Genomic DNA, 19679 nt, shown 5'->3' on the forward strand with positions numbered 1-19679 from the left:
TTTCAGTAAGTCGTCCCAGGAACGCAACTCATAAATATTGGCAATATCATTTTAAAGCCTTCTACTTTAAAATGTATAATATATGTCTAAATTGCCAATATAAATGAGTGAGATTAAATAAATTATTAGAAGAATTTTTTTGCTTAGCAACAACACTTTTGTTTATTTTAGTAATATTTTGTATTTTGACAACGGCACCCGATTTGGGCGTCGAAACGTTAATAAAATTATTTTTTTCATTTTAATTGTGGCTTATTTCCCATATAAATAATTAATCATAAAAATGCCACAAGGAAATAGCTTCAGAACAACATTCAACGTGCAATAACCAAAAATGAAGCACGTTTCGGGAAAAAACCCATGAAAACTTTTTAAAAGCGTTTAAAAAAGCTTTATTTTTATTATTTATAAAAGTTCCTTGCATAAAAAATAAGCCAGTTATGCTTTAAATTAAAATTAGCTCTTTTTTGGTAAAAAATCGTGAAAATCTCCAGTAAAAATTTAGCGCCCCAAATGAAATTAATAGTTAACGTTTTACAAACAATTTACTTAACTTACGTGTTTTAGTATTTTTTATATAATCTGTAAATTTCACCGGTTTAAAGTGCTTATTTTTGAAAGGGTTATAGTAGAAAGGGCTTGAACGAGTCACTAATCACGAGTGTATGCAAACTTTGAACAGCCGTATTTTAACCAACTTTTTGTCTATCAGAAAAACAAAATGAAACTGGCATATGTATAAAAGCAAAACCTTCATTTTTTACTATTTGAGATTTTACTTATTAAGTTATTTTGAAAAAAGAGCATTTTTTCAAAATTTTTAGACAATTTTTTTTTCATTATAAAACTAAATTTATTCAGAAATAAGCACTTCGAACCGGTCTAAATATAAATAAGCACCTCATCGTATAAATAATACACATGCATATAAAGTAAATGGTAAAGAGCTAACGACTAATTTTATTTAGGGTGCTAAATAAGGGGAGATTTTCACGATTTTTTTTTACCAAAAAAAAGTGGTCAACTTTATTTTGAGCGTAACTTTTTCGGACTTATTTTAAACACGCGTTTTCACCCCCCGAGATGGGATGACTGTTACCCCCCAAGTAGATGTAACTAACGGCATAAGTTCAACTTCGAAGTGGAGGGTAAGTAGAACCTAAATCGAAATTTTCGTGCAAAACGCGACTTCTAAGTTTCCCACATGAACACTTGTTCTTAAAATGATTATTTTCTTTTTAAAATTACGTAAAAGATCTGTTGAAATTAAAATACAAATGCAGTGTTTCTTGAGCTTCTTTCTTTCTAAAGTTTATGAACAGACTTACTAAGTAAAAGTTAACAAAATGTGATGTTGAAATAAAACCTGCAGTTACAAAAATGCAAAATAATTATTATAGTTCGATGATACATAGCACAGAGACGGTGTCCATAACTCGCGTGTTTGGTTCTTCTGAAGAACAATATTAGTTTTCACCTAAAATAGCCCAAGAAACAAAATGTCTAGGGCTATATTTTGATCATAGGCTTACACGGAATACTCACATACTGAAAACCACATAGAAACCTACTATGTCCTTGGGCAACTGTGGTAACTGGAGGTAATATGTGGTAAAAACTGGAGGCTCAACCCCAAAATGACCCTTTAGTTATACACAAGGGTTATTAAACCAATGGTAATCTATGAGTCTGTGACGTGGTGTAGAATCCCACGCTGCTAGTGGGAGCAATAAGTACAGTTGAGTCCGCGAGTCTTTACCCGTGCGTCATTAATACCTGAAGAGATAAAACACATACTTTTTATCTAGCATCATTCTCTTCCAGGCATGAAACTCATGACAAACCAGCTGCCGTTTGTTATTAAGTAACAACACATGTTATTTTTATGAACCATCTAGACTGAGTGCATTGAAAAGAGATAGGTACACAAAAAGACGATTCGGTATGTTTTCATATTTTAAGCACAATTTGTTTGACGTTTCTGCTTTGTTTACTTTTGTGGCTGTCAATCAGTTGAATTTTTTGCGGGTTTTGTCGAATTTTTGCGTTTTGAAGTTTCTTTATATTACACAAACAGTTGTTTTCACAACTAATTTTATATTGGGCTTTGAAATTTTAAGGTAAATAATTACACGGTTATTAGACTTTATTACGGTTGTCTTGTCCGACGGTGGTGGGGAGACTTATATTTTTGACTTTACGTCACAAGAGTTTACATTCCCATATTTTTAAATGATTTTCGATCATTGAATGTGTGTTATTGTGTATATATGTGTATTATTTGTGTTATTATTAAATAATAAGACAAATAGTACACATTTTATCTTATACCGGGTGGTGAATCGTAAAAAGGGCCATAGGAAACTCAATGTAAAATTCTGAATTGTTGAATTCCTGCTTCCCTAATTATTTTACATCAAAAGTCATGAGAGAATACTTGTAGAGAATTAAAATCTGTATTAAAATCAAAAGTTAAAATTGTTCTACGATTTAAATGCATTCCAAAATTTTGAAAAATATGATACATTTGCCACAATAGGTATGCGTGTAAAAGTAAGGCCACACGTTACTATTTAACTGACAGTGCTCACACCATTGACTGAATAAAAAAATCTTTATTATTAATCCTTTCTCCGCAACTGAGGGTATCTTATCAACTGTATTGTTTTTAAACAATAGATGATAAAATAAAAATATTGACAGTTCAAAAATGTGAACATTATTGCATTGTGTGTGGCCTAAGTTTGGGCTGAAAACTAAAATGTATTAAATTTTTACAAAATTTTGGAATATGTTTAATTACGTAGACCAATTTTAACAGTTATTTCTAATACAGATTTCAATCCTCTTCAAATAGTTTCTAATGTCTTTTGATGTAAAATAATTATTAGGGAAGCTGGAATTCAACAGTTCAGAATTTTACATTGAGTTAATGCAAAACTTTGACGCATGTCAAAATTCTCAATGTGTTTTAATTGTATTCATTTTTTTCGAATCCTGAGAAAACTAATAAATATTTTTGAAAAATTTAAACTCAGAATGAAAGACTACATTATTACCGAGGGCTGAAAGTCCCTGAAAACTTCTATAATGTTTATTTTAATAAGTTACAGGGCTGAAAATAAAAGAGAATTGTGATATTTAATTTCAAATATTTCATTCAATAGAATCTTCTTGTCCGGTTTCATAATCAGTTAAAGTGGACTTGTAAGTTTTAAGTTGGTACCCTTGCCAATGCAATTCATATGGGTAAATGTCAACGTTAAAGTGAACTTTAGTTAATGTTCACATTAAGTTGATTATGAAACCGGGCGTAAGGGGCTCTCCGCCCTCAGTAATAATGTAATCTTGCATCCTGCGTTTAAATTTTTCTAAAATACTTGGTTTTCTCAGGATTCGAGAAAAATCATATTACGATTCAAATGACAGTAAACTCTCGTGACGTAATCTGACCCTTAATGTTCATTGGTTAGTCGATTTAGGCAACCGTAGTAATGTCTAAGAACCGTGAAATAATTATATTTTGCCAATTAATATTTAAAACATACAAAGCTAACGTCATTCACACAGTAAAGAAATGATTGTGTTTAGATTTCCGTCAAAGTGAATAAAATAACAAAAATAAAATATGTTACTGAATTTTTTTATAAATTGTTTATTTATTTATAAATCAATAATAATATAAGAATTTATTAAGCTACTTCAAATGTAGCTGTAATTCTGCACAAAAATTTTGAAGCAAAACTTACATTTGACATTATATATATTATTTGATAACGTCAAATTTTATAATAAAACCCGTAATCGGAACAGTAGCCACCTTCTGTCAGTTGTTGTTGCGTGAAATAGATTTCCGACTTATTTCGTATGCTTTAAATGATGACGCACGGGTAAAGACTCGCGGACTCAACTGTATGCTAAGTAATACACAAAGGGTAGCATGCCAGTGTATTACGGGAGCCATAAAAACAACTCCTACAGTAGCGTTGGAACTCCTGCTGAATCTTGTACCTACCACTTTATATCATTATATAGGGCGAAGCCAAATTTTTCTGTATATGTTAATTCACAGAATAGGATGTGGAGATCCTCCTATTGGTTCTGCATAAAATTGGATGAGTATCTTCTATTTAATAAATGTCTTCTTGTCTTCTTTGAACTGGCATTGGCAAGAAATGGAAATCAGGAAATTTCCTTTTAATATGATGAAATCTGTCTGCAAGTACACGAGGAGAAAACTAAGATGATGGCCATTAACACCCAACAATAGAGCCAGAAACATCGGCCACCAATTCAAGGTTGATAACTCTACCTTTGAAGTGGTGGACAAATTCACATACTTCGGCTCCCTGATCACCAACGAGAACGTCATGACGGAAAAAATCAAGCGAGTAGACATATGAGAAGCAGAAACTTAAACCAAAAAAACAAAAATAACCATATACAAAACCCTTTTACAACCAGTGTTGACATATGGATAGGAGACATGGATCATCTCCAAGGCGGATGAAAACCTTCTGCTTATATTTGAACGAAGGATCCTGAGAGGAATATTCGGTGGCATCTGTAAAAATGGTGTTTGGAGGAGGAGGTACAACTACGAGGTATACCACAGATATAAAGCTATATTTGGTGGTAAAGACGTAATATCTCTTATAAGAATAGGAAGACTAGGATGGGCAGGACATCTAGCAAGATCACAGCAGAACAACCCTCCTAGAAGAATCCTTATGTCACGATCTGTGGGAAGTAGAAATAGGGGTAGGCCAAAATTCAAATGGAAGGATGGTGTAGATGAGGATGGGAGAAAAATAGGCGCGTCAAACTGGCAACGGTTGGCAATGGATAGGACTGACTGGCGTAATAGACTTGGAAAGGTCGAGGCTCTTTCATAGCGCTTTAGCACCATTGATGATGATGTTGATGAAATCTGTCTTCTGACACACCGGCTTAATTTTCGCTTAATTTCTGAAAATGGCAATGCAATGTGAATCGTCAATTTGTTGTATCACGTTCTTAGATATTCGGACGAGAATCCTTTGGCAAGTCGTAGAGCTAATCACAGATCTATTCTTCTTTCAGGGGAATAGGTTTCTGCTTTTAAAATATAATATTTTTAGTATTGTTAAAATTTTGAAAAAGTACTTCATTTTTTACATGGAATTTTAGAACGGTGTCTATAACGGAATTAAATTTTTTTATGGATAATGCGATTATGCAAAATTCCAATTCTTGCAAAGGTAACAGCATTTTTGGTCCACAGGGAGAGAGTGCTTTCTTTCCTCCTGTGATCTTTCCTGTTGGATGATCTGATCTACAGTCCCTGCTCAATTTATTAGACTCACCCGAGAAATATCAGTTTTTTTTAATTTCAAGCACCTTGAAGTATCTTCAAAGTGATACGGAACTGCTAAATGGGTTAAATAACAATTACTTATTAATCATGCTACATAATTAAGCTAAAAATGGTATAGTTTTTTATTGAATTGTGAAAACTTGATAGATGGCAAAAGAATGAGCTAAAAGTGTGCAATGAGTCGACTTTTTTCAAATTTAGTTTTTACTTAAATTAGTGATTGGTGTTCAATTTTCGTAAAATTTGCAGTGGTGAGTGTTAATATTGTTCTATGCGAACGTTAGTTTTTAAATTTTTTTAATTTATTTTAAGATATTAATAGAAATATGTTAATTTATAAAAGATGAATATCTTCGATTGGAATTTTTTCATATGGGTGACTGTAAAATTTTTTTGTTGAGCAAATCTCTTCTGTTACTGTTCTTTATAGAAAGTATCGCATGTTGTCAAAAAGAAATGGCAAAAAATGCGGTGTATCTTAATTTTTAATTCCAAGGTTGAGTCAAAACCTAAATGTTTCCCTTTAGGTTTTTGACTCAATCTTCGAACTAAAGAATAAGATACACCACATTTTTTTGCTATTTCTTTTTGACAACATGCGATATTTTCTAAAAGAGCAGTAACAGAAGAGATCTGCTTAACAAAAAGATTTTTACAATCACCCATATGAAAAATTTCCAATCGAAGATATTCATTTTTTAGAAATTAACATATTTCTATTAATATCTTAAAATAAATTAAAAAAATTAAAAACTAACGTTCACATAGAACAATAATAACACTCACCACTGCAAATTTTACGAAAATTGAACACCAATCACTAATTTAATTAAAAAGCTAGTTGAAAAAAGTCGAGTCATTACGGCCTTTTAGCCGATTTTATTGCCATCTGTCAAGTTTTCACAATTCAATCAAAAACTTTCACCATTTTTAACTTAATTATGTAGCACAATTATTAAGTAATTGTTATTTAACCCATTCAGCAGTTTCGTATGACTTTGAACATACCTTTAAGGTGTTTCAAATGAAAAAAACTGATATTTCTAGGGTGAGTCTAATAAATTGAGCAGGGACTGTAGGTCCTTGACGCGCAGGGGGTAGAAGTATAAGCATATGTGGATGATCTAGTAATTATGGTAAGAGGAAATATGAAAATGTTCTATCTAGCAGACTTCAACGAACTTTAAATAAGCTTATATTTAAAGTTCATTGTAATTATAATTAAGATTAAGTGGTGCAATAGAGAAAAATACTGTCAATGCTAGAAAAAGGGTAGTATTCAGTTTGACAAGGGAACGGACCCTAAATAAGATCTGGTTGCCACATGCCACATATCTTGGAGTAATACTAGATAAGCATCTTAAATGGAACGCCCACATGGAAAGTAAATCCAACAAAGCGAAGTTTTCCCTTTGGGCATGTCGAAGGATATGTGGGAAATCATCGGAGGGCAAAATTACTCTTTTTCTAAAATCGGCGTTCACAGAATTCTTCACTGAGGCTGGTGGATCCACGGTTGAATTCTTCAAAGCATTTGTAAACAGTTGCTGGGTCTGGTGCTTTATCACGAAAACCAAGAAAAGTTGATCGACGCATTGTCGTTTGGTCAGGCCGTCAGACCAACTTTAAAATCGTGTTAAATCCTTTTACGGAAATGTTCACGAGAGATTTACATTTTTTCATGATTGTTTGGAGAATTTGTTGGTGGTAAAACACAAAATGGATTTTCAATCTTTCAATGTTGTTTACATTAGATATGTCAAAAATTTGCGAAAATCATTTTAACAAAGTCGATTAACTTCGTGCACGCCTCATAAAACACAACAAATACGTTTGGCAATGTTTTATCAGCGCAATTAATAACTATTTATAGTATTTTATAACAAATGATTTTTATAGATCATTTTTAGAGTTGGAACAGGTTTATACTACACCAGATGCATGTGGAATTAACTGAAACACGAAAGAAAAACGATGAAAGGAAAGTAGCTAAGAAACTTTTTATTTACAAAGAGACCGATTTTCCCAGCATATCAGGGGAAAAAGTCAAGGAAAAGAAGCCACCTGTAGGTAAGTAACAATGAAGTTTAATTTTTTTCGTAATAATTAAATAATGACCAACGACAAATAGTAGCTTATTCGATGAATAAAGTTATTCGACCAATAAACTGACACATCTACGTTTCACTGACGTTAAATAACATTTTATTTATTTATTTATCAATTAAGTATTTACTCTTTAAATCAATCTCGCTTTAAAAATCTATATCCAAGAAAATTCCTCAGTTTTTAAATTATCAGTAGTAATTGCACAAGGGCTCTGAAATTATTGAATTTTTCCCGAGTGACACTTTGACAGTTTTAATTTCACGAGCCGAAGGCGAGTGAAATTATGTCAAAGTGTCACGAGATCAAAAATTCTATATTAATTTCAGAGATCGAGTGCAATTTGTTGCGATTATTTCATGAATAAAACTGTTCAAAACCAAAATTTTATTGTAATTTATTTATGTAAGTACAAATTAGTACCATTAAACACACAGTTTTTATAAATATTTGACGATTGAAAGTCATCACTTTTATAATTTTTAAAACATTAATTGTCATTAATGTCACTGAATGTATTTTTTCGTAGCAACGAAGGGCATCTGACGTAATATACTTAACGACGGGATATTATCAAAAATTATCACCTTAATTTGCATTCCTGTAGCTTTCTATTGGTCAGAATCTCATATGAATGAAATAATCAAAATCAGTTTTCAAAATTATCAAAATTGTAATGTATGAAACACAATAAAAATATAATCTACTAATAAATACACCAGTAAAAGACCTGCACGGTACCAAAATAAAATTCAGAAAATATGGAACTTGTACTCTGACAAGTGTTTAGTAAGTATATTATGTTACAAAATGCATCGTTTTCCCGTTGTTTAAGCTTGAATACTTAGATTTGAGTATTCAACGAAAATAATATACATTCAATTACCTTTAACTCACTTTGAATTAGTATTAAAAGGTTTTTCAAGAAAGTAGTTTATTCGATTTTTAGGCTATTGATTATGTATTTTAGAAAGGAACTAAAACGTTAACGGGGTTTTATTGTTTTATACAGTCACTGGACCTCTAAATATGAAAAACCCGCGGAGTGCTACCATTTAAAGGGGTGCGTTTTTGAGAAAGAGGATATTTAGTCCCTAGGCACAGGGCGAATTAGAGTAAGTTCTATGCACTTTTGGTACAAATACGTCTGCAGGAAAATTGTTCCTGGTTAAATTTACTACCGAATCATGACAATTTAAAGTCAAAAATATATTTTTTTGCAAAAGTATATTCAAAAGAAAAGCAAGAAAAAAACACGAAAGATAGCTATTTTGTTTTTTGCCCCATAACTTTTTTCCACGGGGATATAGATATAGCTATTGCTTCACAGAAACTAAACCCTCATTCTTCCTCTTTAAGACGGCGTTTAGTAGAAGTCTTCATGATTTACAGTTTCCAAAATATAATTTTTTAAAGTTCGCCACTCACAGAGATTTTGGCCCATTTTTCTTGTCACTTCTCAAACATTGTTCTGTAACTTTTTTCTACGTAGCTTTAGGTATATATAATGTTGCATTTAGTAGGAAGAAAAGTTAATAATCTTTAAAATGGTCTATTGTGAAAGGCTGTATGACTATTTTTAAGCAAGATATGGTTGTTCAAAATTTTATACTGTTAATGATTTTTGATATATTTTACGATTATTTTTAAATTTATCATTATAACTTTTTTTCTTGTATATTTAGGTATATACATTGTACAATAAAAAAGAAAGCTTATTTTCTTTCTTTAAAATGGTGTATCGTAAAAAAATCTAGGACTAGTTTTAAACAAGATATGCTTTTTCAAAATGTGACATTTATTTACACATGCAATAGGTCCCACGAAGTTGGAACCATATGGAAAACTTTTTTATTATTAAATTTATAAAAAAAATATTCTTTATCAAATATTCTGAATAGTTTATAACCTAAGATGCAATCATCAGATATAAAATTTTATTAATAGTGTACGAGGTATGTTAAAAATATGAATTTCGCTCAAGCGTAAAGTACCTTTATATTTCACAATATCGAAAAGTGTTATTAAGAAAAGTTATTTGGAATTAAAACTGTGTTATAATATGCATTTATATTCTTCTAATTGAAAAAATAAAATTTAAAATTTTTCTCAAATTGCGGATACCCTTGGATATCTTACGGATATCTTGTTTAAAAATAGTCCTAGAATTTTTTTCTGTACACCATTTTAAAGTACCTAAAGAAAACAAGCTTTTTTCTACTCCACAATATATATACCTAAATGTACAAAAAAAGTCATAATGAGAAATTTAAAAAATAATCATTAAAAATATCAAAAATCAGTAAAAGTATAAAACCTTAAAAAAGCGTAACTTGCTTAAAAAGAGCCGTATAACCTTATACGATAGACCATTTTAAAGATAATTGACTTCTCTTTCTACAAAGTGTACCATTGCGTATACCTAGAAATGCGTAGAAAAAAGTTACAGAACAATGTTTGCGAAATAATGGGGAAAATGGTTCAAAAATACTGTGAGTGGCGAATTTTATAAAATTCTATTTCGGTAACTGTAAATCCTAGAGACTTTTACAAAACTTCGTTTTAAAGAGGAAGCATGGAAGTTATTTTTCGCTGAAGCAATGCCTATACCTATATCCCCGTAAAAAAAAGTTATGGGGCAAGAAACAAAATTGCTTTCTTTCGTGTTTTTTCTCGCTTTTCATTTGAATATATTTTTGTAAAAAAAAATATTTTTGACTTTAAAATGTGATATTTCGATAGTAAATTTAACCAGGAACAATTTTCCTGTAGACGTGTTTGTACCAAAAGTGAATAGAGCTCACCCTAATTCACCCTGTGCCTATGGACTAATTCACCCCTTTCTCAAAAACGCACCAATTTAAATGGTAGCACTCTGCGGTTTTTTCAAATATAGACAATAAAATCCCGTTAACGTTGTAGTTCCTTTTAGCTCTCTTATTTTGAACATAATCAATAGCCTATTTTTATTATCTTCAATTTTGGTAATGTTAACTTTTTTTGTAAAAACTTCTAGTTTTTAAGTTATTTATGAAAAACCGCATTAAAACATGCATTTTTTCACGAAAAATTAACATGTTTGATCTTTAATAATTCAAAAAGTGTTCATTTATTTTAATAACGGGCTATTTTTAATAAAATAATCTTCACCCCCGAGAAGGGGTGGCATTCACCCCCAAGGTAAAAGCACAAGTTGATACAATATCACTTTTGTTCCTTGAGGTATCCTCTAACCACTCACCAATTTTCATGAAAATGGATGGAGGTTCAACGAAATCGGAGATAATAGCTCATATCCACCTTCAGTGACTATGCTTTGTTTTTTTAAACCAGGAGAAGTAAACTAAAAAGACATATTCACACCCAATAAAGTCACTAGAAAAGTCACCAAATAGATCTTCTTTCAAATGGACAATTCGATGTAAATATCATGTTCGAATTGTTTTCTAATGCCCTGTGTCCGTTTCTTCTCGATCGACGATAAATGTTTGAAATGTGGAGTAAAAAATATGGGTTTATTGACAACTACTGATTATTACCCTATAGTTGTTGGTTAGGTACCTTGCTATAATACTAGGGCAGTCCGATAAGTACTTAGCCTCTCCGCCCGATGGCGCCACTATCGCAAATGAAGTGTACTGTCATTTAATGCGTTCTCGTAGACGGCTAATGTCAAAATTTCAGCCAAATCGAAATTATAGTATTGTTGTGTGTGTGAAAGTCAGCGTGTCCGCGGATGTTAATAAAATGGAAAAAGAGCAATATCGATCGGTGATTCGATTCTTGTTTTTGGAAGGGAAATCACGCAGCGAGATCAAAGAGCGGTTGGATGCTGTGTACGGTGACTCATTTCCTTCGATGGCAACTGTCAAAAATTGGTTTAATTAGTTCTTGATCTTGTATTTAATTAGATCTTGTATTGGCAGACCGTCGATTGAAGGTGTGCGATATAGCTGACACAGTAGGCATCTCAAAAGGCCGCGTAGGTCACATCCTGCATGAAATTTTGTGCATGAGAAAGCTGTCGGCGCGAAGGGTGCCGCGATTGCTCACTTCAGACAATAAGCGCAACCGTGAGACCACTTCAGAGCAGTATTTGATGATATTTAAGTGTGATCCAAAGTTTTTACGTCGTTTCATAACCGTCGAAGAAACATGGACTCACTGGTATACACCAGAAACTAAGGAACAGTAGAAAGAGTGGACAGCACCCGGCGAACGTGCTCCGAAGAAGGCGAAGACTGTCCAGTCGGCCGGAAAGGTGATGGCCAGCATTTTCTGGGATTCACAAGGTGTGATCTACATCAACTACTTGGAGAAGGGTAAAACGATCACAGCGCCCTATTATGCCGAATTATTGGGCCGATTCGACGCCGAATTGAAGAAAAAACGACCCCATTTGGCAAAGAAAAAATTGCTCGGCCACCATGACAACGCACCGGCTCACACCTCCGCCGTCGCCATGGCCAAATTGGTTGAATTGGGCTACGAACTGTTGCCCCATCCACCGTATTCTTCAGATTTGGCCCTGTGCGACTACTATTTGTTTCCAAACTTAAAAAAGACACTCGCTGAAAAGAAATTTAAGTCGAATGAGGAGGTCATCACCCCCACGGAAGCCTATTTTGCAGACCTCGAGAAAAGGTATTTTTCAGACGGGTTAAAGAAGTTGAAGTATCGCTGGGTCAAGTGTATCGAGCTAAAAAGAGACTATGTAGAGAACTAGTTTGCCACTTTTACAAAATTTTCCTTTTTCTCTTGTGGGCTAAGTATTTATCGGACTAAATAAATAAAATAAATTTCGACCAAGAGTCAGGATTCTGTTAACCGAGATACTATAGTATCAATCGGCGCCGCTAGGAGGAGCTTCTCCAACAATGCGTCTCAGAATACTTTAAGAACACTTGGTCATTTTGTACTCTAAACCGAGTAAAGCATGAAAAAGAAAAAGAAAATCGTTTTCGTTTTGATTCAATTCGAGTCTCTTGCCATCCTCTGACACGGTGTTTCTGGATCTCTATCCTTTATCAAAGAGGCTATTGCAAGTAGACTGAATTGAATCAACTCGAGACGAAGAAGAACTGCATCTATTAAAATATCTGCAGTATATTGTGGTTAGACTGTCCTCTAACGGGGAATGACAAAATAAATAAAATAAATTTCGACCAAGAGTCAGGATTCTGTTAACCGAGATACTATAGTATCAAGCGGCGCCGCTAGGAGGAGCTTCTCCAACAATGCGTCTCAGAATACTTTAAGAACACTTGGTCATTTTGTACTCTAAACCGAGTAAAGCGTGAAAAAGAAAAAGAAAATAATCGTTTTCGTTTTGATTCAATTCGAGTCTCTTGCCATCCTCTGACACGGTGTTTCTGGATCTGTATCCTTTATCAAAGAGGCTATTGCAAGTAGACTGAATTGAATCAACTCGAGACGAAGAAGAACTGCATCTATTAAAATATCTGCAGTATATTGTGGTTAGACTGTCCTCTAACGGGGAATGACAAAATAAATAAAATAAATTTCGACCAAGACGAAACCGAAACGAAAACGATTATTTTCTTTTTCTTTTTCATGCTTTACTCGGTTTAGAGTACAAAATGACCAAGTGTTCTTAAAGTATTCTGAGACGCATTGTTGGAGAAGCTCCTCCTAGCGGCGCCGCTTGATACTATAGTATCTCGGTTAACAGAATCCTGACTCTTGGTCGAAATTTATTTTATTTATTTTGTCATTCCCCGTTAGAGGACAGTCTAACCACAATATACTGCAGATATTTTAATAGATGCAGTTCTTCTTCGTCTCGAGTTGATTCAATTCAGTCTACTTGCAATAGCCTCTTTGATAAAGGATAGAGATCCAGAAACACCGTGTCAGAGGATGGCAAGAGACTTGAATTGAATCAAAACGAAAACGATTATTTTCTTTTTCTTTTTCATGCTTTACTCGGTTTAGAGTACAAAATGACCAAGTGTTCTTAAAGTATTCTGAGACGCATTGTTGGAGAAGCTCCTCCTAGCGGCGCCGCTTGATACTATAGTATCTCGGTTAACAGAATCCTGACTCTTGGTCGAAATTTATTTTATTTATTTTGTCATTCCCCGTTAGAGGACAGTCTAACCACAATATACTGCAGATATTTTAATAGATGTAGTTCTTCTTCGTCTCGAGTTGATTCAATTCAGTCTACTTGCAATAGCCTCTTTGATAAAGGATAGAGATCCAGAAACACCGTGTCAGAGGATGGCAAGAGACTCGAATTGAATCAAAATGAAAACGATTATTTTCTTTTTCTATTTATCGGACTGCCCACGTAGACTGCGCTCAAAAGAGCTCAAATCCCCAATTTATAATTTCACAAATAATGTATACATCAGCACAGAGGCCAATTCCTCTATCCTAATAACAAACTTTGAACTATGTGCTTACAATACAATTTAATCGAGGACGTTATTGCAACACTTAGGAAGTTCAATTAGAAAATATATTATTTGGCAATTTATTAAGTTTGCAGGTTTGGAGGCTAAATGGACTCTAATTATTAAAATATTACTCGATATGTTTCACAATGTTTCAATTATACACTGTGAAACTACAAAAGTTTAGGAAGTTAAGAATAATGCGATATTACAAATTAAGGGATTAATTTGTGATTGAACAGTTGATCATATCGGTCTTCGACGGTAATCCATAAATATTATATACTAATACGTTTCTAAACAGTTCTAAAAACAACTGTTTTTATATAGAATCAGACTAAAAATCTAGAAATTGAAGTTGAATCTGATATAACTTAATTAACCTATGAAATGCCAATAGTGCCAAAATTTCATAAATGTCATAAGTGTCAAAATTCCTCGTGGTTTAAAAACAGAGTATAAAACTAAAATTGTAGCAATAATGTGTCACATAAGTGGATAAAAATATGCCAACACATATGAGATACACACACCGGCAAAATTAGCCGAACACCTTAAGAATGGGACATGTTTGATGTCTCGAATTTACTAAACCTGTTGTCCGATTTGAGTAATTCTTTTAGTATATTATAGCCTTATTAGTTAAGAATATCGGTGTAATAATATTGTTGCTAGACAGGTAAATGTCATTTTATACCGGGTGTTACAATCATACTGTGTTTTTTTCTTAAAGTTCGGAACACCCTGTGGAATATTCTAGCCCATATAAAATATTAAAATTAAAACTCGATTGTAGACTTAGGCTTTCTTAACATTTTCTTTTTTGATTCATTTGCTTATGTTGGAAAATAAAAAAGTTACAAAAAAGTGCTTTAACAACTAGCCATGCTTTTTATCAATAAATCCTCATAGTATGGGGACCTATTGGATTGTGAAGATTGGGTGCTAAAACCAAAAAAGTTAAGTTAAGTTTTCCATAAAGTGTGGGACTCTTCATTTTTTAATTTAATTTTCCATTTCCACCAATCGTTTTTTCCGATTATAGCGCCATCTATCCATAATTTAAAAAATTTTGCGAATAAAAGTTGCTTATTTTTACGTCAAGGATCCAAATCTGCAATAAAAATTGGGGGCTCCTATTTAAGATTTTAAAATAACGCCCCACCCCACCTCCGTGGGGGGTCGTGTTTGGTGCCATTCGGTAGATTTTTGAAAAATATCGAATATATGTATTTTGCAGTTTTACGATCTGATGTTCATTTCGCGAAATATCGCAGGGTTCGTATTTAAAATTTTTAATTTACCCCCCACCTCTCTCCGTTGGGTGTCATGAGCCCCCACGGAGGTGGGATGGGGGATTTTATTTAAAATCTTAAATAGGAGCCCCCAATTTTTATTGCAGATTTGGATTCTTTACTTAAAAATAAGCAACTTTTATTCGACACATTTTTTCGAATTATGGATAGATAGCGCTATAATAGGAGAAAAATTATTGTTTCAAATGGAAAATTAAATTAAAAAATGAAAAGCCCCCCACTTTATGGAAAACTTAACTTAACCTTTTTCTGCATTTAGCGCATACTCTTCACAATCCAATAGGTCCCCATAACGCTCGAGTAACTGCAAATTTAGTATACTTTAGTATACTTTATACTACTATGAGGATTTATTGATGAAAAACATGGATAGCTGTTAACGCACATAACTTTTTTATTATCTCACATAAGTAAATGAATCAAAAAGGAAAATGTTAAGAAAGCCTAAGTCTACAATCGAGTATTAAATTTAATATTTTACAGATGCTAGAATATTCCACAGGGTGTTCCAAACTTTAAGAAAAAAACACAGTATGATTGGTACACCCGGTATAAAATTATACTTACCTGTCTAGCAACAATATTATTACAACGATATGCTTAAATAATAAGGCTATAACATACTAAAAGAATCACTCAAATCGGACCAGTGGTTTAGGAAATTCAAGACAATCAAACATGTCCCATTTTTAAGGTGTTCGGCTAATTTTGCCGGTGTGTGTATAAACGAAGGCCCCGTTGCTTAGAATAGCAAGAGATATGGGGGGGGGGTGGTTCTTTGTATCTTCCTTATTTTGGCTCAGACATAAATGTTACAGAGAAAAGAAAATAAAAGGGGTAAATAGCTACTAGAGCTAAGCTAGAACATATAGATAGGATAAGACAAGAAAATAATAGAAAAACAATTTGCCGAAAAGGGTGCCACTATCGGAGAGACAGAAAACTTAAATCAACAACTCAAATATACATACATACACGTAATTATTATCAAATACTAAATAACAACACAATTATTATTAAAAGATAAACAATAAAACACCTACCTTATTTACCACTCTTTAACTTGATTGACTAAGAGACGAACAACATTGTTACTAACAAACCATATTTATTGATATAAAAAATTAAAAAGAAACTAATGTTGGATCTCTTTCTTTTTTTATATTAACTCCCAGTATATTTACAATCTGTCACATATCATATAATATAATATTAAAGGACAATAAGTAAATGATCTAATATTTACATTGGACATGCAGGAAATATTTGCAGTGAATTATTTCCTTTACATAATTAACCTATTTATTTAAAACCGTTATTTGTTTATTATTCTGAGTACACTTAGTTAAACCTGCTTATCAGGTCCGTTGGTTTCAATTTTTTTAAGCGGCGCACTTCACCTATGATGTTAAACAGGTCACTCGAGAGGGGGTTCACATAAAAAGGGATCTCTTTCTGATGTTACATTATTTAAGAGTGTGTCCAATTGTTACATAAAAAGTTTACAATGTTAAATACTTCTTTTTGTCGTCTATCAGGATCCCTTTTCCTTCGATTTTACCTTCATAATTAGCTGTAACAACTCGTACTTATCATTTCTAAGTATGCACCCCAAATATTTGCTATTTTTCTCCTTTTAATGGTGATCAAAAGTTCTCCGTCTCTTCCCATTTTGTGTAACACCATTTCGTTCGTAATATGGTCGGTACATGGTATTTTCAAAATTCTCCTAAAAAGCCACTTCTCAAAAGCTTCCAGCTTTCTCATTAAGTCAACAGTCCATTCTTCGGCACCATAAAGAAGAATAGAGTGGATATAACATTTTACCATCCGACACCGGATTTGCAGATTCTTTGGTTACTCAGAAATCTCCTCATCTTCATAAAAGCTACTCTTGTTTGCTCTATTCTTGATCCAACTTCTGATTTCGGATTTAGATCTTCTGTAATCCAGACTCCTAAGTATTTCATTTTGTCCACTTCAATATCTTCATTTTTTTATCTGGATCCTTGTTATGACTTTACCCCTCTTCCTGATAACCATGGTTTTTGTTTTCTTTACGTTTATTGTTAAACCAAACTGTTTCCCAGTACCTCAAATTGTCATTCACAATTATTCACGCACTTAAGGGCTGTAGTCGTGCTATTTTTCGTTTCATTGCCTTTCTTTTGTTTTTATTTTTTCACATCTCTTTTCGATCCATTGCACCGATCAATGCATTCCGTCCATATGGTAGGGGAGCCCAAGCGGGGATTTTTGCAGTTACTCGAGCGCGTCAGATTATCATATGGGGAGAAACCTGGTACCCTGCAGATGTACCTCTACAATATATTGGCTCTTAACACAGGGAAGTTCGTTAAGGGGGGCCCGAAAAAAAATCTATTCAGATCGAAAAACTAAAAAATACGTCTTCAATATTTTTCAAAAATCTATCGAATGGTACTAAACATGACCCCCCACGGAGAGGGGTGGGGGTAAATTTAAAATTTTAAATACAAACCCCGCGTTATTTCGCAAAATGAACATCAGATCGAAAAACTGCAAAATACACTTTCAAAATGTTTCTGAAAAATCTATCGAATGGTACCAAACACGATTCCCCACGGAGGTGGGGTGGGGGGTTACTTTATAATCTTAAATGGGACCCCCAAATTTTTATTGCAGATTTAGATTCTTTACGTAAAAATAAGCAACTTTTATTCGAGACATTTTTTCGAATTATGGATAGATGGCGCTATAATCGGAAAAAACAATTGTTGAAAATGGAAAATTAAATTAAAAAATGGAAAGCGCCCCCTAAAATGGAAAATTTGACTTAACTTTTTTTGATGTTAGGACCTAATAATCACAACCTAATAGGTCCCCATAAGGCTCGAGTGACTGCAAAGGCTATAGCGGGATAAGATGGTCAAAATTGCACCAGGCTCGATTCAGTTTTGGGTTTAGCCATTCGAAAATATATAATTGAAAACTCACTCAGCCAAATTTTCAAGTCCCTAGGTGCATCGGGGGGTCCGCTATGGAAAAAAACGTGTTTTTTTGAAAACATTTTTTTCCAGACGCTGTATTGCTGCAAAAAATCTGAAAAAATTAATGAATGCGTATCTTAACAATACAAAGCTGCCTGATTTTTTTCAGATTTTTAGCTTCAAAATTGAGCGCAGGAAAATTTTTTGAAATTTTCAAAAAATTTTTAGGTTATGTTGTAAATTTTTCGCCAACTTTAAAATATTGGTATTTTGTGTATTTTTTTCCATTCTTTCGAATGGCATAGGCATCATTATCATTTTCGACGTGGAAAATACCTAAAAATCGAAAAAACTGTTTTTTTTTGGCATTTTTAAGTTTTTGACTCATAAACTCAACAACATACAGCTAAATTAATCATCATTTACATTTTTATATGTATTGTTACATTTACAATCAAAATCAGCTATTAGAACTTATTTTTTTTCCTACAGCATGCCGAAAAACCCCGTTTTCGGCGTTTTTACTAAATAGCCTCAGAAATCAGTAAAAAAAATAATTCTTTTAACGTTTAAAAAATTAAAATTTTGTTGTCCTCGATAGAACGTAATACAATTATTACTTAAATAAATTATTTTTTGTTTTGCACGATTGTTTGAATTTCATATATAATAATATCGTCCCATTAAGGGTACCCTGCCATAGGCTTATAAAAAAAATCAATAAATTAATTTTTTTAACGTTTTAACGTTTAAAAAATAAAATTTTTGTAGTATTCGATAGAAAATGTTGCCTCTTTATAAAAATGCTTGTTGCGGTTGTGATTTTCAAAGCGCGCTAAGGTTAAAAAAGCTGGGCACTTTGGTGCCGTACGCAAGGAAGCGCTTCTAGCCACGTTTTTGAAAAAAACTCAGGATAAACCAGTCCTCAAGTACCCGCCATCGAAGCCACTAACTACTTACGTAATAAAAATATTTTTTAAAATAATAAAATAAGAAAATCTACGGTTTCGTTTTGATTAAAAACTAAAAACAAATAAATAAAAAAATATTTTTATTAAACGTTAATGAGGAATTATTATTTAAATAAATAGTTATTAGAAAAGACTAAGTTTTCACTCTAATGGCATATAACATATCCCACCAGAATGAAAACAATGGGAACCTTCTCTGGTTACACCTCCGAGGCTTCTACAATTTGCAAGCCATACGGATGCTGAGACTAAGGAAGATGAGGGAATTCTACATTTTCCTTAGTCTCAGCATCCGTATGGCTTGCAAATTGTAGAAGCCTCGGAGGTGTAACCAGAGAAGGTTCCCATTGTTTTCATTCTGGTGGGATATGTTATATGCCATTAGAGTGAAAACTTAGTCTTTTGCTAGCAGTTGCCGCTAGGGCATCTATACCATTTCGTTCGTTGCAATTCGGGACTGCACGCTGGGGTTTGTTTTGGTTGGATCAGGGAGGGCAGCATATGTGCCTCCTGATGAGAGACTAATAAGTTTCGAAACCGGT

At 33.1% G+C, this 19679-nt stretch overlaps 1 protein-coding gene across 2 annotated transcripts in view; it reads left to right on the forward strand.

Annotated features, from left to right (window-relative positions):
- Positions 1-19679, forward strand: part of LOC114332067 (PAN2-PAN3 deadenylation complex catalytic subunit PAN2) — a 186631-nt gene that overhangs the window by 93901 nt on the left and 73051 nt on the right. For both annotated transcript variants that reach the window (XM_050650441.1, XM_050650442.1), the window contains one exon: positions 7267-7426. In XM_050650441.1, the coding sequence (XP_050506398.1) occupies positions 7267-7426 (160 nt within the window). The remainder of the gene's footprint in view (positions 1-7266; positions 7427-19679) is intronic.

Source organism: Diabrotica virgifera, chromosome 5 (assembly GCF_917563875.1).
Source record: "Diabrotica virgifera virgifera chromosome 5, PGI_DIABVI_V3a".
Taxonomy (NCBI): Eukaryota; Metazoa; Arthropoda; class Insecta; order Coleoptera; family Chrysomelidae; genus Diabrotica; species Diabrotica virgifera.